This window comes from Mastacembelus armatus, chromosome 9 (assembly GCF_900324485.2).
Source record: "Mastacembelus armatus chromosome 9, fMasArm1.2, whole genome shotgun sequence".
Classification (NCBI taxonomy): Eukaryota; Metazoa; Chordata; class Actinopteri; order Synbranchiformes; family Mastacembelidae; genus Mastacembelus; species Mastacembelus armatus.
This window is the reverse complement of record NC_046641.1, coordinates 6,634,991-6,661,222: the sequence shown is the minus strand read 5'-3', so window position 1 is coordinate 6,661,222 and position 26,232 is coordinate 6,634,991. Positions and strand designations below refer to the sequence as shown.

The window sequence follows — 26,232 nt, the reverse complement described above, 5'->3', positions numbered from 1 at the left end:
GTCTTTCTGACTAATAAAGTCAATGAAATGACAGGGCTGTAAGCAGCTGTCCTTTACTCTCCTCTGGCTCAGGGTTCTGCATGTTGTCCTACTGCCTCCATTAAGTGATGAGATGCAGAGACCTCTGCACCCATGTCCAAGGTTATCCCAGCCCCCCCCCCCCGTCACAACAGCCTTTTGAAAGGTTGTCCTGTTGCCAGGACCTGTCAGGCAGGCACAGGAAACAAGTGGGTGGTGTAAGCTAAGCCTCTTACAACACACACTGTTAATGAGCTGTCTTTAGCTAACAGCAGACTCGGGGGGGGGGGGGGGGGGACACGACACCAGAACAAATTCTACACTATCCTTCTCACTCACTTGCACATACACACTGACTGCTTGCTACATCCAACACACATACTCAAAGCAGTTGCCAGTGTGTGTTACCTGACAGGTTGATCTATCACAGCTCTGGCCCACCGTGTGCCTGTAGACTCTTGTGTAAGACACAGTCATGTGGTTGACTGGGTAAAGGACCAGGGTTTCTTGGAACTGGGTCACATCAAAGTCAGTTAGTATGTGACACAGAGTGACCCTAGTGGGGAGAGTTAGTGATGTCATTGGTTTGACTGACTGTTCGGCACCACACCACTGCTCCTCTCGCTCTCTCTCTGTCTCTCTCTATTGCTCTCTCTCTCGGTTACTCTCTGTATCTCTCTCTCTCTCGGTTACTCTCTGTATCTCTCTCTCTCTCGGTTACTCTCTGTATCTCTTTCTTTCTGTATCTCTCTCGCTCTGTATCTCTGTATTTCTCTGTCTTTACTGTGGAAGTGTATGGCATCAAGCCATGCTGCTGCTGGAAGAAGGGGACTGTGTCTATTTTGCATTGTGCACCAAATTCCCAGGCTGTCCTGCAGTTCTGACTGTAGACAGATGTTTTTTGGCTATTGAGTTACCGTTGAGCGACTTCCATACTGTGTCCATCAAGATATTGCGATTGGAGATAGTTTGTATAGATGAACCAAAATCAGCATGAAATTTACAATGTTTTTCACTTTGTGCAGCTTGCATTTTTTTTTTTTCCTCCATCAAAGGCAAAATTTCAAATTGTGTGGAAACACAGTCCCATATCATCCATGTCAGTCTTTGTTCCTTTTGTATCCTAATCTCACTTCTTATCCATCTGTTAATTCCAGGCCTTCTCCAGTATGGTAGGAATTGGTCTGCCATCGCCAAAATGGTGGGATCAAAAACTGTGTCACAATGCAAGAACTTCTACTTCAACTACAAGAAGAGGCAGAAACTGGATGAGATTCTGCAGCAGCATAAAATGAAATCTGTAAGAGCAGGGAAATTTCTGAGCCATATAGTACCACGTCATGTGCATGAAGTTGTTTATGATTTTTGTCTACCACTAAGCTATAAGATTATTTCTGGTTTTCTTTTTGATTTTGAACTGTTTGTTTCCTGTGCTGTTTTTATTTAGTGTGTGTTTGTTTTGGCCCAGGAGAAGGAACGAAAGGCTCGTCGTAGGGGCAAAGCCCTACAGAATGAGGAGGCCAGTACCCCGTATGCAGCAGAGGAGGAAATGATGGAGGGTTCAGGAGCCAGCGGCAATGAAGAGGAGGCCCCTGAAGATGGAGAAGGTACACCACCAGGATGCCATTTTATTTCAGTATATATACTATTTAGCAGCATTTAAAATTGTTCTACCATAGTTCTGTGCAACAGCATTTAGATGTGTATGTACTGCATAAAGCAAAATGAATGTCTTTAATGTACATTCTTTAGACATGTTATTAGGTAGAGGTAAATTTAACTTAATGCAATCCAGTACAACAGATCTTCCACCAGTTCTACCATTGCCAGTCTTATAACATGCAGTTAGTGATGGGGTTGTACTTGGCTGTGTTGTGTTGAATGTTTCTAATATTCTTAGCACCTGGTATTTGTAAATCTAGAGAGCAAAACGTTTGAAACTGCTCCCAATATAATATCTCATTCAACCCTCCTGCAAACCAAAATAAGCGGTTAGTAACAATAAGCGGTTAAATGATTTTCTTTTTGCAAAAGTAGATTTTAGGGCTGAACTGTTGTATTTGTGCGGGTATGCCTAATCATGTGGCCACAGAGTGAATTTAATATAAAATAACAGCTGAACTCTTTGACTAGCTGCCAGTTAGCTTGAGTTAGTTCTGCAGCGATACACATAAAAGTATCCTGTCTTCTGATCTGTTTCCTTTTGACCTCTGTCCCTGCCAGGTGGAGCCAACAACAGCTCTGACACAGAGAGCTTGCCCTCACCACACTCATCTGAGGACAGCAAAGCTCAGGAGGAAGGCTCAAGCAGGTCAAAGGCCAGCTCCAACTCTGGGGACAAGGAGGCGTCCAGGTCAGACATGGGCCAGGCAGATGATGAGAAGCCTCCAGTAAAAGAAGAAGTTGACTCTACCATCAAGCAAGAGATAAAGACTGAGACAGGGGAGCCCAACAAAGAGCAGCCAGCACAACCCAGTGATGCCACAGATAGAAAACCTCCCACAGCAGAGACAGAGGAAGTCAAAAGCACCACCAAGAGCTCCAAAAAGGACCATGGGGCCAAAACAGGCTCCCATGGGGATAGTGACTCAAGTGCTACCTGCAGCGCTGATGAAGTGGAGGAGACGGACAGCACAGATAAGAACAGGTAATTCTTACTTCTTACTCAGTTCTTACTCTTGAGGTTTAGTGGAAATGATTACGATTATTTCTCTTTCACTGAGATAGATAATGTCTTACTGTCTCTTTCCCATTTTATTATATTATGACATCATCTGTCCTGATTGACATTATTAGTTTCAAAGGGCGGCCACTTTTTGAACAGTGCTTTACTACTGTAGATGTCCTACTTCTCTGGTCTACCATAGCAGAAAATAAAGCAGTGATGGTTTTGAAGTCTTATTAGTTGCCTAGATACACTGTACAGCAGTGAAGCCATATTTAGCAGTGTGTGTATACACCACAGGTTGCTCTTTTCTATCAACCCGGGTTAGTATTTACAGTTTGTATGAATGAGAAAAGTACACACAGACACACACACACATATTTATATTTATATATATATATATATATATATATATATATATATATATATATATATGTGTGTGTGTGTGTGTGTGTGTCTGTGTGTATATATATATATATATATATGAGAAAATGAGGCCACAAGAAAAGGGTGTCAAAGTGTATGGGAGGAGTGATTTGTCTTGTTTGCACAGCATTTGTTAAATTTTTTTCCATGACAGCAGACTGCATGTACTGGCAGAGCCAAGGGAAACGCTGCCCTATCTGCCAAAGCAAACAAAAGGAGCGAGTGTGGATGCATGTGTGCCCACGCACGTGTGTGTGTATATACACACTTTTGTGTTGCTGTACATCAGTGTGTATCCGTCTGTGATTCAAAGAATATTGTATGCATTTGACAGATGTGCAAGATATGGATATGGATTATTGTAATTCTTTTTCATAGCCACCAGCTGTGATAACACATATCCTACATACACATCACCAGCACACACATATACAGTACATACTTATATTTCTATCTTTGTGACGACACTCATTGACATAATATATTCCCTAGACCCTAACCCTGACACTAACCTAAACCTAGTTCTAACCTTAATCCTAAATCCAAGTGTTAGCTCTCAAACAGGAGTCTGAAAAAGTGAGGACGGACCAAATGTCCTAACTTTGAGAAAGTGTCCTCATTTGGATGGAAATATATTCAAAATGGTAATTAAAGGTAGAAATATGAGTGTATACATACACACACGCCCCATATATGTCTGCTTTCCCACATCATTTTAAAGCTTATATATGTAGTAAGGATTTGTAAATGTGCTTGTCTTTTGGGGAAACATGTAGGCAAGCAAGTGGGATGGAAACACAGTCAGAACCTCTGCTATTTTGTAATTTTTTTTTTTTTTACTTTATATCACTGAGTTTTCTAATAAGTAGTTGTATTTGGATTCAACTGGACAGAGCGAATTACAGAAAGCAGTTTTGTGGCCAAGTTGTGCAGGCATAGGACATGTTGTGCCCCCTACCCTCATCTGCCTCTTCTCTCCAGCTAACATATTTCTGTCATTGTGTGCAGAATGACTTCCCCACGGCCAAGTCTGCTGAACTACACTCATGATGGGGTAATATCCTCCCCACTGCAGAAACCCATGGACCTGAAACAGCTTAAACAGAGGGCTGCTGCTATACCACCTATTGTGAGTCACTGCTTATTTTTATAGTGTGTAGTATATTTTATTAAAATTTTGTTTTCTCACACGTTACACAATAGCGTGTTGAAGAACATCTTGGCTTTTCCAGCCTTGGAAAGCACCTTTAACCCTGGTAGTGTTTTGTAACAGAAAACTGATTTGCCCAGCTCATGCACACACAAACACACGCTCACACTCGTTCATTGCTGTGGTACCAACGCTATCCCTGTCTCTCTGCTTACAGAGATAAGGGTATAGCAGGTGAAATTGTTAAGTCGTATTTGTATAAGATAAGCCAGCCAGATGGAGGATGATCAGATAGATTGCTTTGTGGAGTAGAAATAAGATGCCAAGCATTAGGGAAACCTTACCTTACCTAGAAATAAGAGATGGTTATTAGCTATCATGTTTATCAGATACTGTATGTGGCTAACCATATGTCAAGTGCCAGCTAGGTCCCAGTTTATGTTATTTGTGTGGTGGATTTTTTATAACCCCTTTTCTTTGCCTCTTGTCCTGTGTGTAGATACCAGAGGCCTCCATGCAGAGCAGTCAGCGGAGTGGGGGTGGCAAGGCAGTGCTCCCTCCTCACGCCCTGGCGCTCTACCAGCAACAGATCACCATGGCTCACGGGGAGTCCTCTCAGGAGGTCAAACAGCAGCAGCAGCAGCTTTCAGGCCAGCTAGGCAAACAGCAGGCATACACCCAGCAGGCAGACAGAGACAGGGAGGCTCTTCACAGCAGCAGCCCTCGTGTTCGCCCACGTAGCCCTTCCAACAATGATAAAGATGGTATGCACACCTTCATCATTACAGAAAAACTTGCTTGTGTTGACTGTGAACTCATTTAGACACTAAAGTTTATCTGCTGAATGTAGAACCCCTCTTGCAGTTTATGGCTTCTGTTGCATGTTAATGTCTACCTCTGCCTTTTTCCCATCCCATGATTTTCTTTTTATTTGATACCTGCTGTCACTTTACTGCAAGGTGGTTGTCTGCACAATTGTACAACTCTACAGTTGTCCAGTTTTATAGGATAAATGGATTTACAAAAACAATGATAGCACTATACATGTGGAATAATAACATTAATGAAAGTGGAATTCAGTGAAAGTGCTTCGAACTAGTAGCCTGTGACCTGGTTTTACTTAGTTGGTCCTTGCTGCATGCTCTAACCTTGAGTCTGTGTTCTCTAGTGTTTAGGGTATTCGAGTGTTTCTGGGACACTCATGGAGAGGGGAACTGATAAATGATCCAGTATTGTTACTGACCCAGAAGGGAATATAGTCAGTTGAGTGCACTTATTGTGAGCTTATGAAATGTGCATCTCTGAGAGCACAGACCTTTAGCAACACTCCAGAGAAAGGCAGGTCTTTTAGAAACCAACAGGGCACAGCAACAGTGTTTACATGACTTTATGAAAGGAGAAGATTTAAAAAGACCTGCTACAGAGGCAGGTGTAGATTCACACCATGTTGTAATAGTATTAATGTCAAATACGTTTTGTGAGGACACAATGATCTGTGGTTTAGCATCCCTTGAGAGCTGGCAGGCAACAAGACGTAGTTACTGACTCTGTTCTGCAGAGATTAAGTAGGTCCATCCCTTGCTCTTGCCTCATTCCTTTCAAATTCCATCTTCAGGAGTCGCCTCCTCTGTTGGACTTCTCTGTGTGTATCTGAAACCAAATGTTACCAGTAGTCACTCAGTAGTGTTTCTTTCGCCCTGCCTGGGAAGTGGTGAGAGAGCTTCTTCTGTATGTGCTTATGCTCATGGCATTGACTGGTGCTGACAGCAATGAGCAAGCAGTGTCAAAAGGACAATGTCTTGGATCAGTTGAGGTCTAGTTGAGTGCAGTGTTTTAATCCTGACTCCTGCTTGTGTGTTGCTGTTGCAGAAAAGCCCCAGATTTTCTCTTTGCATGGTGAGGCCAAGAAGCAGGCACTCGGCCCTGATGACCTAAGAACCTCTAACTTGGGTCGCCCAGTTCTCTCTCCCTACCCTATGTCTCCAAGAGAAATGGCCAAGATCAGCCATGACCAACATTTGCTCCACTTCAACTGTGAGTTTTTAACAAGCGTCAGTTGTAATAAATATTGTAAATTGTTTTATGGGAACTACTTCTGCTAAATTGCCTCTAGAAACTCTCCCAGAAATAAGATCAGTCAAATCTCACCCTTTCTGAACCCACAGCCTTCCAGCAGGGAGTCCACCCCTCACTCTCCAGTCTGCCACAGGATGGTGGAAGGCTAGCAGCAGTGAGGCCTCTCACAATGCCGGAGCCACCACCTCTTATTTCCTCCTCCAAGCCAGGGGGCTCTATCACACAGGTATAGCACTGCATAAAGGAACGTTACGGCTTTGGACATAGCTGATAGAAATCATGAAATTGTAATAGTTGAAAATAGCTTTTCAAGTAGTGCATTTAAATCTAGCATATGAAGATTTTTTTTTTTTTTTTATGGAATAGAAGAATGATATGCTACTGCATATCTCCATTAACCAAATACCTATTTCTTCAGGGCACCCCAGTGCAAATGCACAGCCCAGCTCATGGGTTGGACCATGGGAAGATGACACCCACACAGATGGGATTGTCTTGGATGGATCAGAGAAAAGTGGGTAAGTATTGTCAGGATTTTTTTTTTCCTGTTGGTTGCCTTCTTCTACCATACACTTACCACTTGACAATGGGGCTGATCTGTTGCATCACCATAGATACAGTATGTATTTCTCATTCCCATTTCTCATTTATTCCTTTTCCCAAACTGTCATGCATTATACAACAGGGCATTTCCCAGTGATAAAGCAGGAACAGTTGTCCCCTCGCAGCTCGTCCTCTCAAGCTGACAACCTGTCAACCCAGGGGGCGCCTCATGATAGTGCTGCTGGACGTGGTGTGTGGCTCATCTTTTCTGATTTCATTATGTTAAACTGTACAGTGAACTTGTACTCGTCTTTTGCTTCTACATTTTCCTCATCCTGTGTTATTCAGTGGGTGAAGAATGATACCAAGGCTGCTTGGAAAGAATTCAGGCTCATTTTTTTCCAAGTTTTGATGCATCACAGGTTTGCTTGAAACTGAATACATTTTTCAAGGTGCCATAAACCCTTGAATAACAAATTAATATAATGAATTTTGTCATGCTGAAAGGATTTACCTCCCCAGCATGACACTGACCTGTGGTATGTACCCAGGACAACACTAGAGTGACTTTGTGCCAAGTCACTGAATGTGTTTGAGTGTTCCAGACTAGACTTAAATCTCAGTTGAAAGTCAATGGGGAGGCGAGTTCACTGAAGCTCATCTAATCTAACAGAGCTTGAAGAATGGGAGAAAATGCCCAAATCTTTGTGTGCAAAGCTGGTACATGCTGTTCATACTGAAGAAGATTTGAGCTGTGATTACTGCAAGTGATGCATCAGCATTTCAATTTTTGTTTTAAATAAACGTGGAAACCTTAAGGAAACCGTGCTTTCACTCTGGTCTATTAGTTTAGGTTTCGTGTTTAGACTGAAATTTTCAATTAATAACAAAAAAGGGATCCTGTAGCATTGGCTTTGATTGCAGCTGTGCTCAGAGCACAGGTTTTTTGGGCAGAACATTTTGCAAACCCTAATTACCAGTTATTGTTCATATTGTGTTCCACCTTAGCTACCGTTCATACATTATTTACACTTTGGTTTATAGTAACAGCTAATTCTTTCTTACTGTCTTTGCAGCTTCTATTCCAGCTGTTCAAGGGGGTAGTATCACTAAAGGCATCCCTGGGACCAGAATGCATCCAGATTCCTCAGTCTCCTACCGAGGGGGCTCTATTACTCAGGTAAGCTTAGACCAACACATTTCTGAAGCTAGATCTCAGTTCTTCATCACGCTGCTAAACAGGAGTTATGAAACATCCAAATTATTATTTTTTTTGCAATTGCAGTAAAGTTTTGCTGTTTAGTTTCTATATGAAGCTTATGGTAACCTTTACTATCACAGTGTTTTCACCGTTACAGTATCCGCCATTCGTACAGTTTATTGCTGTGTTGGGTGTGGTGATCATGGTCTAAGTGTATTATCAGTATTCTGCTGACAGTGTTCATGTTTGAGTAGTGCATTACAACAGACAACTGGCAAACAGTTCTCTTCCCCTTTATTTGGAGAACCTCTGCAGAAACTCTGAAATGCATTAAAATATGTGAGCCACTGTAAATGAACCAACATGTGGGTTTAGGGGAGTGTTATTATACCAATTATTATATAGCAGATAATATTTTGCCCTCTATTTTTCCACTGATTACTGTGCTGGAGTGGTGCACTCAGGTTTTGTACTCTTTTGCATGCTGTCAGCATGTTATTTTACGGCGTCAGTAGTATGCATAGCTGTACACAAACAACCCACACCCACTGTTATTACTGTCCCTCATCTTTTCTGATGGTTTTCACACTAGTTTTGCCTGTATCAGTGCTGTCATTTGTTGCGTGCCCATTCCATTTAAAGCCACTACCATCAGACCTAGCAGCACGTGTGTTCCTGGGCATTAATTTGTATACTCAAGATAAAAGGTAGACAACAGAGCTGTTGAGAGATCATGAGGCAGGACAAGTGCTGTGGCTGCTGGATTTCCCTGCTGCTGTGACATAACCACAGCGTGGAGTGGCTCTGTTACCCTGGCAACAGGTACACACTGTACCATATCTGTTCTTTCTTTTATTTGTGTATTTACTCTAGACACTGGCTAAATCCAGTCATTGATATACCCACTGTAATATCACATCCAACTGGCAAGCAAGAAATCTTTCATTGAAGAGATTGTTATTCACCTCCATACATTAGCAATGGAGCATGATTAGTGCTATTATCTACGCACACCTCGTTTGTTTGTTAAACTTGCAACTGGATGGATTGATAGGCGTGCATGTACGCACCCAAGTATGGCAGTGGTATACTTTGACAGGGTGTAGGTGAGGATTGCTTTGGTCAGTGCCATCTGATCATGTAAACAGAAACCCCCATCATAGCAAAGCCTTCTAGTCCTGCCCCTTACATTCAGCAGTGTCTTCTTGGAAAAACTGCAGTCAACAACAGAAATGCGATCTGAGGCACTACTGTGTCTCCTACTCAACCATCCGCCCCTGCTCTCATCTCTTCACCTAGCAGTGTAGAAAAAAATGACTCATACTGTGGGTACGAGGGATGTGTGGTTTTAACAAAGCAGCCCATTGTCATCTTTAGCCTAATGGCTATACCTCTGCCTCTTCAGGGAGTACTACTTCATGCTTCAAACTATTTGTGTTTATTTTTTAATTTATTTATTGAGATCTCTATTATTTGCCATTGTAACAATCACTCGGGGGGCAAAATAGTTCAAGGAAGCTCAACAGCACAGCATTACAAACGGCATCCAGCTCAGCAGTCATGAAAAAGTGTTCCCAGTCATCTTCTTGCTAACTGTGCTATTGTTGTATCATTGCCATGCGCTGACTCATTAATTGTCATTCTATGCTATAGTATAAACACATTTTTATTAATGCGCTTTATAACAGAACATAGTTAGCTATAACTGCAAACCCTTAATAAATACCATTTAGCTTGTATGCCAGAATTGACTGTTTAGTGTAATCATTTTGATATTGTAGCGGTATGAGTTGCAAAGTTTTCAGTGGTGTAATATGAGACTCATTTGTGAACTTTACTGTTGCAGTTTGCTAGAACAGACCTTGCCACAGTTTGTCATGTCAAAATCATAATCAGACATGAACTTTCTCACTCACTGAAACGATAAAGTGCAGGTCTCATCTCTCCTCTCCTCACCACAGGGTACACCGGCTGATGTGCTGTATAAGGGAACCATAACCCGGCTGATCACAGAGGACAGCGCCAGCCGAGCTGAGAGGGAGCGGGATGAGCAAGTGTCCAAAGGCCATGTGGTCTATGAGGGCATCAGTGGGCACATTCTCACATATGACCGTGAGTACCTCACCTAGGCTACAGCAAACTTTATTCCACAATCATCAGTCACTTTCATTTTTGATCTCTCACAAGCCCTGCAAATGGGACAGCTTTTCCTGAGTTAACCTTGCAAGAACTATACTGCATTCATATGGTTTATTGGATGTCAGTGACCATTGTCCCTATATTGAAAGTTTTTGTTTACCCAATATTGTAACATATTTACATTTGTAGGCGCAGCTTCTCAGACCCCTAAAGATGAGGGCAGAGTTCCTGGGCATCCTGGTGAAATTTTGGGCCTGAAACGTTCTTATGATGCTATGGAGGGAGGCATCTCGAGAGGACTGCCTGTGAGGGATTCACTGTCTGCTGCCAACTGTGAAGGTAAGGGACAACCCCACTTAACACTCTGTTACTAAAGACAACTGGATGTAATCACACTTGTTTAATCATATTTACCTGTCTGCCCACTGCTTCCGCTCTACTTTAGGTCTGATTGGTCGAGCCATGCCTCATGACAGGGACAGTCCACACCATCATCACATCCGGGGATCCATCTCACAAGGTAAGTGAACACTTCAGTAAAAAAGAAAGTCCTTTTGAAGCTTTAGAAGAGAAGCAGACTAACATTGGTGAATCCCAGTTCCGCTTCTTGCATCTCTTACATTTCCTCCACTTGCGATGTAAGGAAAAGATGCAAGAAAAAACTGCATCTGGGGTCTGAAGGAATGACTTCAGGAAACATTATTTCATTCTTGTTGACTGCCAGGGACAGTCTGTAATATCTTAATATCCATTGCGTGCAGAGTTGAGATCCTATACCAAGAAGCCACAGGTGATCTGGGTGACATAAACATGATAAATGAGCCTTCACATGCGTGTGATGGATATCCAGGTATTACAGACTGTCCCTGATGATCATCCAGAAATAGAACCGTAGTTACATTTGTAACTTGTTTTAGCTAACATGAGATGCCCTTTCCTCCTATCCTTGAGGCAAGGCATTCACCCATGAGGTTGTTTCCTATGGAGGGACTTTTCACTGAGTACCACACTTCCACGAAGGATGCACTTGTGTATCCTCAGTTGTAGGTCCTCCTAGCAGCCTCCTCTCTTCTTGCTACTTGGTCTTCAGAGTAGAGATAAGAGTTTTGGGACATCTGTCATTATGGTGGACTAGGAGACTACAGGTTAACCAAGGACCTAGTAGCAACAGAATAAGGGAAGGAAAGGAGTTGCAGAAAAAGGTGGTCTTTTCCTGTGCTTTTTTTTTTCTTTTAAGAAAAGAAACAAATAGTGCCAGAACTGGCCTGCTGGCAAGTGAACATTTATGTTGATATTTGTATATATGTATCTGCTTCTCAGCTCCCTTTTGCATGAATTATATGAATTATGACAATATTGAGATTCTTTAAAGAAAAATGAGATTGTTATATTCCATTACATGTTATGTTATCTTATAATGTCAGGTATACCTCGTCATCTGGACCCTCAGGATGGATACCTGAGGAGGGAGGCGAAACAGATGAAGAGAGAGGGCTCCCCACCCCGTGGGCCCAGTGCACTATCTGACCAAGTGAAGGGCAGAGAGGCCATGGTGACCACAGTGAAGGAGGGTGGGCGGTCCATCCATCTCATTCCCAGGGAGGAACTCAGACAACCTGCCAAGGAGGGCATCATAGCACAGGTAAACAAATGTCAAGAGTCTAACCCTTAGTGTTTGTTCCTCTTTACATTTACTGATTAATTCCTAATTCCTTAATTCCATTTGTTTCAGGGAACACCCATGAAGCAGGATGCAGCTGGTTCAGGGAAGCGTCATGATGTCCGCTCCATCATAGCCAGTTCACCACGTTCCTACCACAACACACCCTCCCACCTGGAGATACGTGCTGACAGGGGCCGCTATGAAGAGGCACCAAAAGGGCGCCCCAGTGCAGTGGTCAGTACAGCTAGCCCTATAGCCCGCTCCTCACCCCTTACGCTGGGGTCAGAGCAGGGCAGTAAGGCTCATCATAGCCCAGTGGGCTATGAAGACAAAGGTGCCTTAAGGACCCCTTACCCTGGACCCTCCCATCGTGGCTCCCCTCTCTCCAGGGAGGCAAGCCAAAGGCAGCATGATGGTGTGTATTTTTCATACAGCTATACTTCACTTAGAAAGCCATCCTTCACCCCTCACAAGACTGTACATGAAATTATATTGTTATTTTTACTCCAGGGTCCAGTAAGAATCAACCTCAGGAGCGAAAAGCCACACCAACCCCCAGGGAGTTAAATGCCACCAAATCACCACTCCCTGGTGTTCCTGATCAACAGACGTATGAGCGTCTCCTGCAGGGTCTCGGAGCTGCAGACTTGTTCCATCAAATCCCTTTAACCTTTGATCCTGCAGCACTGCCTCGTGGCATCCCCATTGACCCAGGTACAGCCCAAGTCACAAAGCACACACAAAAAAGAAATACTCTCTCTGTTTTACCAGTTGTTCTGACCTCATTCCATCTAGGTTCAGTTAGTTGCTGAGAGTTAAATGGGTCAATAAAATCCGTGCTCTGTAATATTCTAAAAGGTGCAACTGTAACTTACAAGGGGAAAACCCAGCCTTTCTTTTATTACAGTGAGACTTTTGTGCTGGTACAAACCTTTAGCTCAGCATATTCATGGGTTTTTATTTGACCAAAATACTGCACTGTTAAATTAAATACATGTAAGTACACATACTAAGTAGAATGGCAGAGTCTGTGTGTCTGGTAATCCTTTAAACTGTACTTCCTGGTTTGTATTTCATCTGCTCTGCGGTAGCCATAGCACCATAACAACAACAAAGGTATCCTTTTGCAGTATTTTGCCAGCGGGCCTCTTGGTCTGAACAGAATCAGAAAGGTAAAACAAAACGGTAAAGAGAAAATGTCACTCAACCACAGTTTGTTCTCACCTGTCACAGCCTAATCAGGGGAAATGAGTGAAAACCTTTAATTATTTCGATTTCTGGTTTAGTCCAAGTTGAATGACGGACATTTCCTACTCTTTATACACAGCAGCCTACTACTTGCCACGTCACCTAACCCCCAACCCAGCGTACCCTCATCCCTATCCCTACCTCATCCGTGGCTTTCCTGACACTGCAGCCCTGGAGAACCGCCAGACTCTGCTCAATGACTACATCACCTCCCAGCAAATGCATCAGTGGCCTGCAGCTGCTGCCATGACAGCCCCGCGTTCAGACCTGCTGCGGGGCCTGACACCACGAGACCAGCCCCTTCCTCTACCCTACTCTGCAGCCCCACGTGGTAAGGCAGACTGATTTCACTCGTGTTCACACTAGACTGTGTTCAAATTGGCTTTTTAAGGTGTTTGAAAAACCAAAAGTATATCTTCATTTGTAAACTGCCAGCATAGACAGTATGCTATATCTTCAGATTAACTTTTCTAAGAGCTCTTACCTTTACTGAACAACAGCAGCACTGTTCATGGCCTACTTAACCTCACATTGCAACTCCAGGAGATAATACATTTACAGTGTATATGTTGTCTTCCATTGTTAGTACTTTTTGGTTGCTTGAATTGTTTTTTTTTTTTTTCTCTGAATGTTGAAGGCTCAGCTTGGATGATACTTGTCTGGCTCATAGATGTGGCCAATCAGCTGGTGCATTAAGCAGCAGACAAAGATAATGAGTATTTTTAAGTATTTTTAGTCATATTGCACTGGTGAGTGCACCTGCTACAGCATTAAATGTTTCTTACAGCATTTGTCATCCATTTGTCATTCCTATGTTAATTCAGTCAAGTTGGAATGCAATTAAATTGCTGTCACATGGCCTCAGAGGTTTTTGGTTTAATCCAATGAACTAGCAAATGTCAACAAACCAGAAAAACAAATACACGTTACATCAACCACACGACTTTGTCTTGAGGCAATCACTAAAGCAGAATCTAATCTGTATTCTCTACCCAACTGTATTCTATCATTCTAGTGCATTCATTCATTTCTGCTTGTTTTGCCGTTTGTTTATGTTTATTTCTTATTGAGAACAGTTGGTGAAGAATATAAATTCTTTTTTGAAAGATAATTTAAGTTTTTTTTTTTTTTTTTTTTTTTTTTTAAAATATATAACCTTTCTCTCCTTTCTGCCCTCTAGGGATCATCGATCTTTCTCAGGTGCCACACTTACCTGTCCTGGTCCCTCCCTCTGCAGGGACTGCTGGCTCGCCAATGGATCGCATCACCTACATCCCTGGGGGAAGCGCCACCTTCCCTGGCAGGCCTTACAACACCTCCCCCATCTCACCTGGTATAATTCAATTGACACAAGCAAATTCACCTATAGATTAAATATGTTGCATACTTATGGTTTCTACTGTTTTTCTTTTTCTCATTGCTTCATTTGTAAAGTTGGCTCCTCACACTTAAACAAAATGCAAGGAACATCTTCATCCTCAGACCGTGAGCGTGAACGAGACCGTGAGCGTGACAGAGATAGGGAGAGGGACCGCGAGAGAGACCGAGAGCGGGAGAGAGAGCGGGAGCGTGAGCGGGAGAGAGACCGTGAAAGAGACAGGGACCGGGACAGAGAGAGAGACCGAGATCGAGAACGTGACAGAGAGAAGGGCGGGTCTCTTGGAAACGTGGAGCATGCCCCCATCTGGCGGCCAGGTGTGGAGCAAATGTTTCTGAATGGTATTGTAAATTAAAGCCACATTCTAGCAGCACAAATGTAGTTTTAGGAAGCAATAAGTCATTTGCAGGATTAAATAATCTGTCTGTGCTCCTCAGGTACAGAGCACAGCTTGGCGAGCAGCAGCTGCAGCAGTAGTGTGAGACCTGCATCCCAGCCCTACAGCCACCAACACTCCCCAGTGTCACCTCGCAACCAGGAGAACGTACAGCAGAGACCGAGTGTCCTGCACAACACTGGGGGCAAAAGTCTGTCTGTCAGCGAGCACTCTAGTTCATCAGTGTTACGGTAAACTGCATTTTAGTTCTGTTTTTATACCACTGGGACTTTTTCCAAAGCTATTTTTGCCATTTTTACTAAGTGTGTGTTTGTTTGGCCTGTCAGGTCCATGCCCTCGGGACCAACACGCATCCAAGGTTACTCTGGCCACCTCCAAAGGACAGGCTTGCCCCCTGAGGCCTACTCACCTGCCATGGACTCAAGTGTAGCCAAAGAGCAGAGTCGTGATGGAGGCAAAAACAGAGGAGGTCTACCCAAGCATGGCCACGACCAGCACGGACCATCTAGTAAATCTGACCCAAAGCTGTCCAGTCCCAGCTCAGGAGGAATTTATCCTGGTTCCTATACCTCGGCTTCAAGCCGGCCCCAACACCTGCTGCCTCCTCAGTTGGACAGTGCTCCTGGTCGTGGAGAAAGCAGTACACCTAGTAGGGAAAAGACTCAAAACAAACCGATGTCCATTCAGGAACAAGAGCTCCGAGCACTCGGTAAGACCACCATGACTGCGGCCAACTTCATAAACGCGATTATTATGCGTCAAATTTCTTGTGAAACGGGGATGCCAGAGACGGGCTCGCTTGTTGCCAGCAGCGCCACTGATGGTAAGACGCTCTGGATCCCAGGGTTTCCCTCATCACCCAAACCCTCCCGTCAGTCTGTGGCCTATTGCACGCTGTGGTGGTTGGCATTATCAAATCAGCCCAATTCATTTACTTTTTTTTCTTTTAGCGCTGTAATTTTTTAATTTTTTGCTTTTTTCTAGTTTTATTATTAGTTTTTTATAGACTTAAAGACCACCAAGGGAGCCCTTTGTAAAACCAAAATTCTAGCCAGTTCAAATTGAACCTGACTGGCTGAGATTATACGTAGACAGGCAGTTTTTAATCTTGTTAAAATATTACTGGCTAACAATATACAACATTTAATTTTCCATGAAGAAGATCCTAGGTGTCCTTTAACATGTCATTTTAAAGAAGCTAAAGCTTGTGGGACACTTGGCAGAACATCCTTTGCTGCTTTTCTTTTTCTTTGTTTTTTTTTTTTTTTTTTTTTTTTTGTGTAGGTGATGTGTCTTCAATTTCACGTGGCACCCCTCCTCCCTCCCATTCGGCTGCTTAATTAAACCAAAATATTTTACCACATGAAAGAGAGCATGACAAGAATATTTCACTCAGGCATTGCACTGCAGGCGAAGTTTATATCCCATTTTAAATTAGACTCTATAATTCAGACACTGTAGCACAGCAGTTATACTTCACTATTGCATTTCCTGTGACTGTCACTCTTTCCCGTACATACGATTTACTTGAAACCCACGCTGAAGAACTACTTTACACAGCGAGCCCGTGTAACCCAGATGATTAAAGGGGGAACGGTGTCTGACAGTACTTTTCATTAAATGTCACTGAAAGGCTTCCTGACCACCAAACTGGCTCCCTGGGGTCCCAGGAAGCACTGGTGTTGCACAGAACGAGAGGGGAAAAAGAGGAGGAATGTGGAAAATACTCTGGAGACTTTCAGCCATCAAGGGGGTAGGGGGGTACTACAGCTTCTGGCCCTCCAAATCTCTGCATGTTCCTGTTCATGGCTTACTGTAATTTGTGCTGATTTTTTTTTTTTTTTTTTTTTTAAATCACACTAAACGCTCAACACATGTAGCTTAATCAAGCCTCTAGGAGTCTGTCAATTATTCAGATTGTTTTGTTTTTCTGCTTGTAGCAAAGTGTGTCATATCTGTATTAATAAAAGACTATAGGGCAGGCACTAACTACATGTTGAGTTCATACACTTCCATAAACATAGTACCAGACCAACTTATTAAGATAGAAGGATATTACCACCTTGCTGTGGGCATGCATTCACAAACTACTAGACAGAGGAGTGCAGGGGCCTCTCTATCTCTCCTAACAACAAAAACCACAGCATCCTGTCCCTCTGAGGAAACTGTCCTCTCTGGGAGTCTGTACTGTCAATCCTGCTCTCTGTACTCAGCATCATCTTACATCATCTCTCCTGCGATAACTAGTGCAAGAGTTGCGTAAGACAACACAGTGAGACACGATGCACAAGGAAGTGTTTCTTGAGTATGTAGGTGAAATAGTTTAGTCCTGCAATGGTTCAACAATAATTTCATAAACCCATGGCTACCCATGAATGGGCCTGTCTTGAGTTGCATTTTGTTTTCTTAGTATTCGTAGCCTACTTGTATTCCTCACTTCTCTTTATAATCATATTTGTCCTTGTCTGATTTTTTTTCTTTTTTTAGTTTGTGGCAGAAGATCTTCAGTGCATCAGTTATAATGTGACTGTTTTCATTGATGAGTCACTGATGCAAAACCAGTTAATTCATTTCTGGTAAAAGCTGGGCTTGCTAGGTCTATATGCCACATACACACTGTAAAAAATTCAGAGCTGGTCACACACGTAGTTGTAGGTTTAATGTACAGATGCTATATGTGAATTGTTTAAATTGCACTTTTGCTTTAAGTCTTGATGGATGGACAACACATACAAGATGCATGTTTTCACTAGCACAGATCTTCAGTTATCACCATGGACTAAACAAAGCTAACATCTACCCATGTTTGTGTGTGTTTATGTTTGTGTGTCCGTGTGTGTGGGTCTCTTCTTTGGATTTCACTCTCAGCTCAACCGAAGATGGAGCCACATGGTCTTTATCGTCCTCCATCCGAGGAGAGACTGTCTCCAGGCCAACAGCCCCCGTCTCCCTGTGTTAAAGGCAGCCAGAGGGTGGTCACCCTGGCACAGCACATCAGTGTATGTCTACACCACCACTGCATTACTAATGCCAAAACAGCACAATAATATAACCAAACAATGATCATGTTATTTATGTAGCACATATTTGGCATACCTTTAAAGCTTGGCAGGATCAGTATTTTCAAGGCCTTGTAATGCTTACAGTATGACAGACAGTGCTGTCCCATTTCTGATGTGGCTTTGTCTTTAAACAAACAGGAGGTGATAACTAAAGACTACACAAGGCAGAGCCAGCAACAAAGCTACCACAGCTCTCCGGTCCTGGACTTGACCCGTCCGCCCAGTGCCTCCCAGCCCCCACCCACCTCACAAGAGTCTGCTCAAGGGCCCCGCTATCAGGAGGGCCTTGGTGGAGAATGCAACAGAGACCGGTAGGAATCACTGTCACATGTGATCAGGACCCTCTGATCTTACTGATGTTTATACATTCAAAAGCTCACCCTAGAGATAAATGAGTAATAAACTGAGAGTGAAGTAGGTATTTCAGTGTGTGGTAGTTAAACTGCAGTCATGTCCAGCAGTGAGAAGTGCACTATTGTATTGATGATAGATTGGCAATCGGTGTAAATGTATTCTTTGTATTCTGTCCAGGTCTCCCCCTCAGCCCAAAATGTCACCTGTTTCAAATGATGGCATTGAACCAGTGTCTCCTGCTGGAGCCAACTCTGAGCCTGAAGTCCAGGGAGGGGCCTCCTACCCCAACGAGCAGGGAGAGCAAGGGTAACAACTCGCACTGCTGTAGACCGCTACAGAACTGGTCTGCAGCACGTGTGTTTTATTGCTTGTATTAAACTTAAGTGAGTGCAGTCACATGAAACTCAAGTCAAGCTTGCGATATATAATCAAATTATGTTGTATAATGCATGTCCAGTTTATTATGTACACAACTCATCGAGAAATCAACATGACTTCAGTTCAGGGAGAACATGTAAACTGCACACAGCAGGCCCCCAGGAATGAATGGGATTCATACCTTATTGCTGTGAGGCAACAGTGCTTCTGTCTTCTCTGTTTCGCCTGCTACCAGCACAGCCCGCAGCACTAAATGGTTGGATGAGTAAATGATTTATAATTGACGTCTAACTTTTATTTGATCCATTGTTGTGGTCCTAACACATGACTATAGCTAAAATTATTGGGAATCACTTGCAAATGCTGTTTAGACAAACTAATAACAGAAATGAAAAACTGTGCAGATCCCACCTATGAAAAGGGACCTGTCTATAAATATATATGTGCCAACATTTTGGATCCCAACTATTCTAATTGTATTATGGGAATTAATGTTAACCAGGTTCCTTTTTCCCTTGTCCAGAATGGGCTCCCGTTCGCCTCCGAATGCCTCCCAGCCTCCAGCTTTCTTCAGCAAGCTGACAGAGAGCACCTCAGCTATAGTGAAGTCCAAGAAACAGGAGATGATCAAGAAGATGACTGTGGTGGGAAACGATGGTGATTTCAGTAAGTCTGACCTCAGCACGGGCATGAGAGCACGGTTAAAAATAGTTTCTATAGGAAAACCTTACATGGCATTTTGATTACAAAGAATTGTCTTTTTAATAGAATCCTCACTCACACTTTCAGATTCTGGACAACCAGGAACAGAGATATTCAACATGCCAGCATCTACAAATGCAGGTAATAGTAACACTTCATCGATATCAATCAATATTAATTAACGCTTAACGTGGGAATACAGCCTCTGAGTTTGATGCTGCAACAGTTTTAGTGATGTGCTAGAGTGCATGTATGTTGAGGCCAAGACATCTGTACTTGAGTCTGGTTAGTTAATAACGACCAGGCAGGAAAGAGCAGCTTTAGGTAAAATCATTCTGGAAAGAAGACCAACAGAGAGAACAAGGCAGTAAGAGAAATAAATTGTAGCACAGTTCAGTTTGCAAATCTGTTTCTACCCCTTTGTGATTTGTCATTTGATCTGTCCAAGGCCAGCAGAGGCTTTGGTCCGTTTTAGAGCATGTGCATCAGCCACTCGGTGGCTAGAGCAGCTCTTGCTGCAGGTTTTCAGGTGGAAGTTGTGGTTAAAGGTGCTATCTGCAGAAATTAAACAGGCTCTCAAGGTGGCGTGACAGGTGGCGTTTACACAGGCAATTAATTTGACCCAGGTTCCCACATGACACAGATAAGCAAAACTGCTGGAGCGTTTATGACACTGGAGAATGTAATGCGCACATAGCAATGCAAACACATGCCTGACTGAAGGTGTGTGTGTGTTCAGGTTGAGAACAATACTGAGCCACCACTCCTTGGCCTCTGTTTTGTTTATTCTTTGCTTACTTTCTGCTCTCTTAACTTTCTTCTTACCTCTCGTTAATCTCATTCCCCTCTTTCAACTGTTTTTGCTCTGTATTTTGCTTTATGCCCGTTTTTCTCTGTTTCTCCATGCACTCTCTATACTTGTTACCCCCTTCTCCCTCTAACTCAACACTCCTTCCTTTCTCAGGACCTATGAGTGTCCGCAGTAACCCAGTTCCAGAGGCTCCTGGTAACTCAAAAGGCCTGGAGGCCATAATAAGAAAGGCCTTAATGGGTAGATATGATGATCAGCCTGAGGAACGCTCTCCATCCAACACGTCTAACCCAATGGGTTCCAGTGTGTCTGCTGGTATACCTCTAGTTGATGTACGTGCCGAGGACTTTTTCTTGCAAGGTGAGCCATATCCACATTTCTATTTTATCTTGTGAATCCTTTTCTGTTGTCAGGCTTGCTATTTTTTTCCCCCAGCTTCCAGTCTATATGATAAGCTAAACCTCCTGGCTGTAGATGTAATGGTTTCTCATCCTGGCAAAACAAATACATTTGAGTTTGTTATTTCGTGATACGTGATCTGGGACAACAGGCGAAGTTGAATCTGATGTACCAGAGGGCCTAAAATAGTGGTAAATGTTTTTCACCAGTGTGTGATACCCCAGTGCGAAATCAAATTTCTGCTTCTTCTGTTTGCAGGTGGAAAGTCCTCGAAGGGCAGCGGGCGCTCTAATGGCCGCAAGGCCAAGTCCCCAGGACCAGGCCTGTCAGGGGGTGAGAGACCGTCCTCTGTGTCCTCAGTCCACTCTGAGGGAGACTGCAACAGACGAACTCCCCTTACCAGCCGAATGTTGGAGGACAGACCTTCCTCCACAGGTATAAAACCCCTTTTTGAGACTCTGATTGATTTAATATGAACAGTTTTGATGCAGCTGTCTGTTGTAGTGTTTGTCTGTCAAAGGAGAACCTGTTTTTTAACGCACATATTCTGTCACTCTGTTTTTTGCAGGTTCAACACCAACTCCCTTCCCATGTAACCCGTTAATAATGCGTTTCCCTAGCGGGACAGTGTCAGCTCCCTCCCCCTCCTCTGGCCAGTCGGGCGGCCAGGTCCCAGGGTCAGGACCTGGACAGGGCCGCTCCTGGGAGGATGAGCCCAAGCCTTTGCTCATGTCTCAGTACGAGACCCTGTCTGACAGCGAATGACCCTAAATAGCACCGTACAACAAGACCCCATTAATAGTCAGCAACCTCTCTGCTGCCGCAGCCACACACACACACATCCACACAGCTGCTGAAGCATCTGAAAACCTACCCACACCATTCCACTCTGCAGTTTCTCCATCAGTCCTCAAGCAAGGATCATGCTGATGCCAAGCACCGACGAGCTGGAGCACTGCTACACCATGTGTGTATGTTTGCGCTTATGTGTTATGCACTCACTCCAGGACTACTCTAAAGGACGAATCCCGTTTTTTTAAAAGACTTTACTACTTTTCCTCACTGGCCTTATCAATAAAGACACACTGCACCTTTTGGGTGTACTGCTCTAATGTGCTGCTGACACTTGTGTGGAAGCGGTTGTGTTGTTGGTCTGGTCAGGAGCCTGGTGATTGCTGCTCTAGTGACAGATTTTGGTTGCAGATCTGACCTGAGCCTTGGGCCAGAGCGAGGATCCTCTCACGTTTGTTCACAGTGAACTCCAGGTGCAGGCGGCCTGTGCACTGCTACCACTACAAGAATTCGTGCAAGGGGGAAGAGAGGAGAATCAACATCCTGTTTTCCTTGTTTAGGTTCTTTCTTTTTCTCCTTTAAATTCAGTCAGTCCAGTCCTGTGTTTGGAACGTGAGCTGAGACCTTTAGTACATTTTGATGGTGAACTTTTGATGGTGTCATTTGTTGTCTCTTATCTGAATGATGTATCTTTTTGGGCGATGGGGCAGGGGGCACAGATTATGTGGGAGGGTCATATCATTGGTTTACAGGGTAAACATGCTGTTCATTGCTGATGTCGTCATATATTAGGGAGGGTCCTGGAGAACAGCGGACGCCTGCTGACTTCAGGCATCCACGTGCGCAGAGATGACTAGCCAGATGGATAGCACCGAGACAAGTGACACTTTCTCACTGTGTTTATATTAACCATGTCTGTGTTTGTTGAAACAGTTTTTGGATATTAAGCACTTAGTTGTCAGTCTGTTCACAATGGCATTTTTAACCATCTGTGTTTCCTGGGGCAGGTGATTGGACTCAAGAGCAGCATAGAAATCCTCTGTGGAGATGTCCTTTAACAGCTTTCTGGTTAGTTTGGTCTTGCCCACCAATATTCGCTCCTACAGTCAAAGCGACAATCACATTTACCGAACGATAAGCCGAGTAAGCCGCTTCAAGCAGGTGCAGACCAAACTTAAAGCTGCTTCAAGTCAAATTTCCCAGCATCACTTGGAGTTTGCTCATGTTAGAAGAGGTGACAAAAGAAGCCATCTTTCTATGACCCTTAGTCCATGACAGTGCCAGCTTCAGCTGGCCTGCTACAATCCCGTCTAGGAGCCGTTGTGACGGTCTGACCTCTGACCTTTTACTGCCTAGCGGAGGAGCTGAGATGCAACTCCTCATCCAGGCCGATTTTGTACAGTTACGAGATATTCCTAGTGTTAAGTGCCATTTATTTTACATATACAGTGCTGAAGTTACCAAGTGACGCACAATTTTTCTTTTAGCCCCACATACCAGGCTTTATACTGTCCACACAGGGAAATCTGAAGAGGAAAATAGCAAACTTTCTTCTTTTTTTTTTTTTTTCCAAAAATCCTTCACAGCCTAAGCTTCTAACTGTTTCACTCATTAGATTGATCTTCTAAACAAGACATTGCTGTATCACAGGACATCTTGTCTGGACCTGTGTCAAATGTTTCTCCACTATGAGACCTATAGCATACTTTAAGTGTACTTCATTGCACATCCTTTGTTTGTACGAGTTAGAGGACGCTGAGGGGACGGCATTCAAAAGAATTCTGGTAGTTTTATTTAACAATGGTTGACACTTTGTCACATTTTACTCACAGTATTTTAAAGGTTGCCCCTCTCTGTAAATGTTATGAATTGTCTCTGGCTTTTGACTTTTAGAACCAGGCACAGTTTCTGTCCACTGAATTAACATTCAGAAGTGACAGCAGTGACTTGTTTAGTTGTTTGGAAAGACTCCTCTCTCTGTCGTTCACTTAGCCACAGTGGACTGTCACAACACAAACATGACTGTTACCGGACTACCTCCTCTCCCTCCTTCATCCTGTCTGTTGATGGTGAAGCGTCTAGCATGCTACTCCTGCAGAAAGCTCACGTCAGCCATGTTTTAGCTCAGATTGTTTTCTGTCAAGACTGATGAAAGGTTCATAATTTCAGTGGCCAAGGCAGACCTACAGCCAGGCCTTGTACAGTGGTCTCCTCAAGTGTATATCGTTTATCCACTGATGAAATGTAAGAATGTGACGGTAAACAGACTAAGCCATATCCAGCTGTTCCCTAAACTGATGACAGACTAATACATTGTTTTTAAAATTATACTGTAATGAGTTTTAACCTGCATCCATTTAGTTTCTTCTTTCAGATTGCCTGTTGAATACACACCTTTTCATTATAAATCAAAATTAATCATTCAAACTTAATTAAAAGTTGATTGTTGTGTTCCCTGTACTGTCCAAGGATGGGTGGGGGGATTGACATAAACAGGACATTGTTCAACCATTTTGTGCATAATGATTTTTTTTTTATTATTATAACCCACTGTATAATAGCAAGGATTGTATATAAAACTGAAGAGATGTAAATATTTATGTGGCTTGCTTCAAGGTTGGTATTACAAAAAATATTCACGGTTAAATTCTACATGCCCACCAGCAAGCTTTGTGGATAGCAGTGTAAAAATGAAAAACAAAAAAGACACTGCCTTAATGTTTAAATAAAAAGCTTATTGCCATTCATGGTCTCAGTCGTGTTGTTTTGTGTCTAGTGTTTGCTTTCACTTTCTTTTATTCATTTTGGCCTGGAGAGAAACTGAACCACCATCAAGTACCACCAGGGGGAAGTCTAATCACTTTTATAATCAATTTATTGTTGGTGTCTGATATAAAATCATTAATCTACAGTGATGTAGGAATGGTAATGCATTTTGTTTTGTCGAGATTTAACAAACTGATGATTTTCAACATGGTTTCTGTAGTGGTTGCACAAATGTGCTGTTCAGCTGCCACTGATCAGATCTGCTGTCCTATCACTCAGCTCAGCTATGAAGTCAAACTGCATGCTGGTTATGAGCCTGACTCTAGGGGCCAACAATAATCTTTACAAGGTTACTATATTATGAATTAAGTGTTCAGGTGAGTTGAATGGATGTTAACTAAATAGTCTTCCTCATTTGTAACATGTAATAATCTTTTAATTTGATATTTGCAGTATGTTATAGTGTCTGTTGTGCTGTCTTGGAGTGGTGAAGATTTATAGTGGTGTGAAAAAGTGTTGGCCCCCTTCCTGATTTCTTTTTTTTTTTGCATGTTTGTCACACTTTGTTTCAGATCAAAATCCAAAATTACATGGCTCTGTGTGAAAAAGTGTTTGCCCCCCCCTCCCTTAAAACATAACTGTTTATCACATTTATCAGACCTGACTTCAATTTCAAATTTTGGTCTGCCGGCCACTCCTGGGAAGGTTCCCCACTGTTCCATGTTTTCACCATTTGTAGATAATGGCTCTCACTGTGGTAGAAATGGCTTTATAACCTTTTCCAGACTGATAGATCTCAATTACTTTCTTTCTCATTTGTTTTTGAATTTCTTTGGATCTCAGCATGCTGTCTAGAATTTGAGGATGTTTGGGTCTACTTCACTTTGTCAGGCAGGTTCTATTTAAGTGATTTCTTGATGGCAAACAGGTGTGGCAGTAATCAGGCCTGGGTGTGGCTGTAGGAATTGAACTCAGGTGTGATAAACCACAGTTAAGTTATGTTTTAACGGGGGGGGGGGCAAACACTTTTCACACAGGACCGTGTAGTTTTAGATTTCGTTTTCCCTTAATAAAAAAAACCTTCATTTAAAAATTGCATGATGTGTTTACTTGTGTTATCTTTGACTAATATTTAAATTTGTTTGATGATCTGAAACATTAAAGTGTGATGAACATGCAAAAAAAAAAAAGAAATCAGGAAGGGGGCCAACATTTTTTCACACCACTGTAAATTTGGGGTATTGTACTTCTCTTCGGTCTTTGATGCTGCTTTATGCTTATGCTCCACTAAGCAGTTCAGAGGGAATTGGACAGTATAGTAAATGACTATTTTTCTTTCAGGGAAGACTGTAATCCTCCTTGCAACACTGCCTCTGACTTCCATGGAAACTTTTAATGTTTTCATAAATTTTCAAGTCATGCATTCTTTTTCATCCATGCTGGCATGCAGGTAGCCGCCTTCTCTGCTTTTGTTGATACATTTCTACCTTTGCTGGAGTGTGAAACTGTTGGGTTACATGTGTGTTGACTTTTTACATGCTTGTGTGAGGGCATGGGAACTTGAGGTGTTGTGTAGACAGGAGAGTACACAGATTCCTGAGAAATGGAAAACTAATTTGGGTGTGAAAAAATAGTCATTATTTATATAAAACCATTATTTATATCACAGGGACTTTTCTGTACCAGAGGGGAAATGATACTTTGCTGGGCACAGGTTTATATCTGTTGACTTACTACTAAGAAGTTTGCTGAGAATTAATATTCAGTCCTGTAACTTTACTTATTATATTGAGCATTTTGAAAAGATTATTTCATGCACTGACAAATCAAGTGGAAGCTTTTATAACATCAGTTACAGTCTGGAAAAGGGCAATTTAATCCACTGATTTTTACAGCTAAATGTGTTTCTTCTGTTTTAACTGATCAGACAAACCAACATAGTTGAATGAAATAAAAAGCTCTTTCTGATTCTGATTCTGAATAAATGAGGTCTTAGTAATTGTAAGAGTGTGGTGAGGCCCGTTTGCTGCCTCAGGTTCATCCAGCTGGAGAGAGACAGATGAG

At 42.8% G+C, this 26,232-nt stretch overlaps 1 protein-coding gene across 10 annotated transcripts in view; it reads left to right on the top strand.

Annotated features, from left to right (window-relative positions):
- Positions 1-24,147, top strand: part of ncor2 (nuclear receptor corepressor 2) — an 82,016-nt gene extending 57,869 nt beyond the window's left edge. Inside the window, exons 18-46 of one of the 10 annotated variants that reach the window (XM_026322855.2) lie at positions 1,176-1,318; positions 1,466-1,625; positions 2,242-2,665; positions 4,118-4,238; positions 4,759-5,023; positions 6,129-6,293; positions 6,425-6,561; positions 6,754-6,853; positions 7,021-7,128; positions 7,955-8,058; positions 10,041-10,191; positions 10,408-10,557; positions 10,664-10,738; positions 11,643-11,860; positions 11,951-12,296; positions 12,392-12,595; positions 13,212-13,460; positions 14,310-14,462; positions 14,564-14,848; positions 14,945-15,134; positions 15,231-15,727; positions 17,773-17,903; positions 18,105-18,277; positions 18,498-18,626; positions 19,222-19,364; positions 19,488-19,541; positions 20,365-20,571; positions 20,869-21,045; positions 21,179-24,147. In XM_026322855.2, the coding sequence (XP_026178640.1) occupies positions 1,176-1,318; positions 1,466-1,625; positions 2,242-2,665; positions 4,118-4,238; positions 4,759-5,023; positions 6,129-6,293; positions 6,425-6,561; positions 6,754-6,853; positions 7,021-7,128; positions 7,955-8,058; positions 10,041-10,191; positions 10,408-10,557; positions 10,664-10,738; positions 11,643-11,860; positions 11,951-12,296; positions 12,392-12,595; positions 13,212-13,460; positions 14,310-14,462; positions 14,564-14,848; positions 14,945-15,134; positions 15,231-15,727; positions 17,773-17,903; positions 18,105-18,277; positions 18,498-18,626; positions 19,222-19,364; positions 19,488-19,541; positions 20,365-20,571; positions 20,869-21,045; positions 21,179-21,375 (5,456 nt within the window). In that variant the 3' untranslated portion in view covers positions 21,376-24,147. Of the gene's footprint in view, positions 1-1,175; positions 1,319-1,465; positions 1,626-2,241; positions 2,666-4,117; positions 4,239-4,758; positions 5,024-6,128; positions 6,294-6,424; positions 6,562-6,753; positions 6,854-7,020; positions 7,129-7,954; positions 8,059-10,040; positions 10,192-10,407; positions 10,558-10,663; positions 10,739-11,642; positions 11,861-11,950; positions 12,297-12,391; positions 12,596-13,208; positions 13,461-14,309; positions 14,463-14,563; positions 14,849-14,944; positions 15,135-15,230; positions 15,728-17,772; positions 17,904-18,104; positions 18,278-18,497; positions 18,627-19,221; positions 19,365-19,487; positions 19,542-20,364; positions 20,572-20,868; positions 21,046-21,178 lie in introns of all 10 variants that reach the window. The other 9 variants (XM_026322854.2, XM_026322858.2, XM_026322856.2 and 6 more) reach the window with 9 other exon arrangements.
- The last annotated feature ends 2,085 nt before the right edge of the window (positions 24,148-26,232 follow it).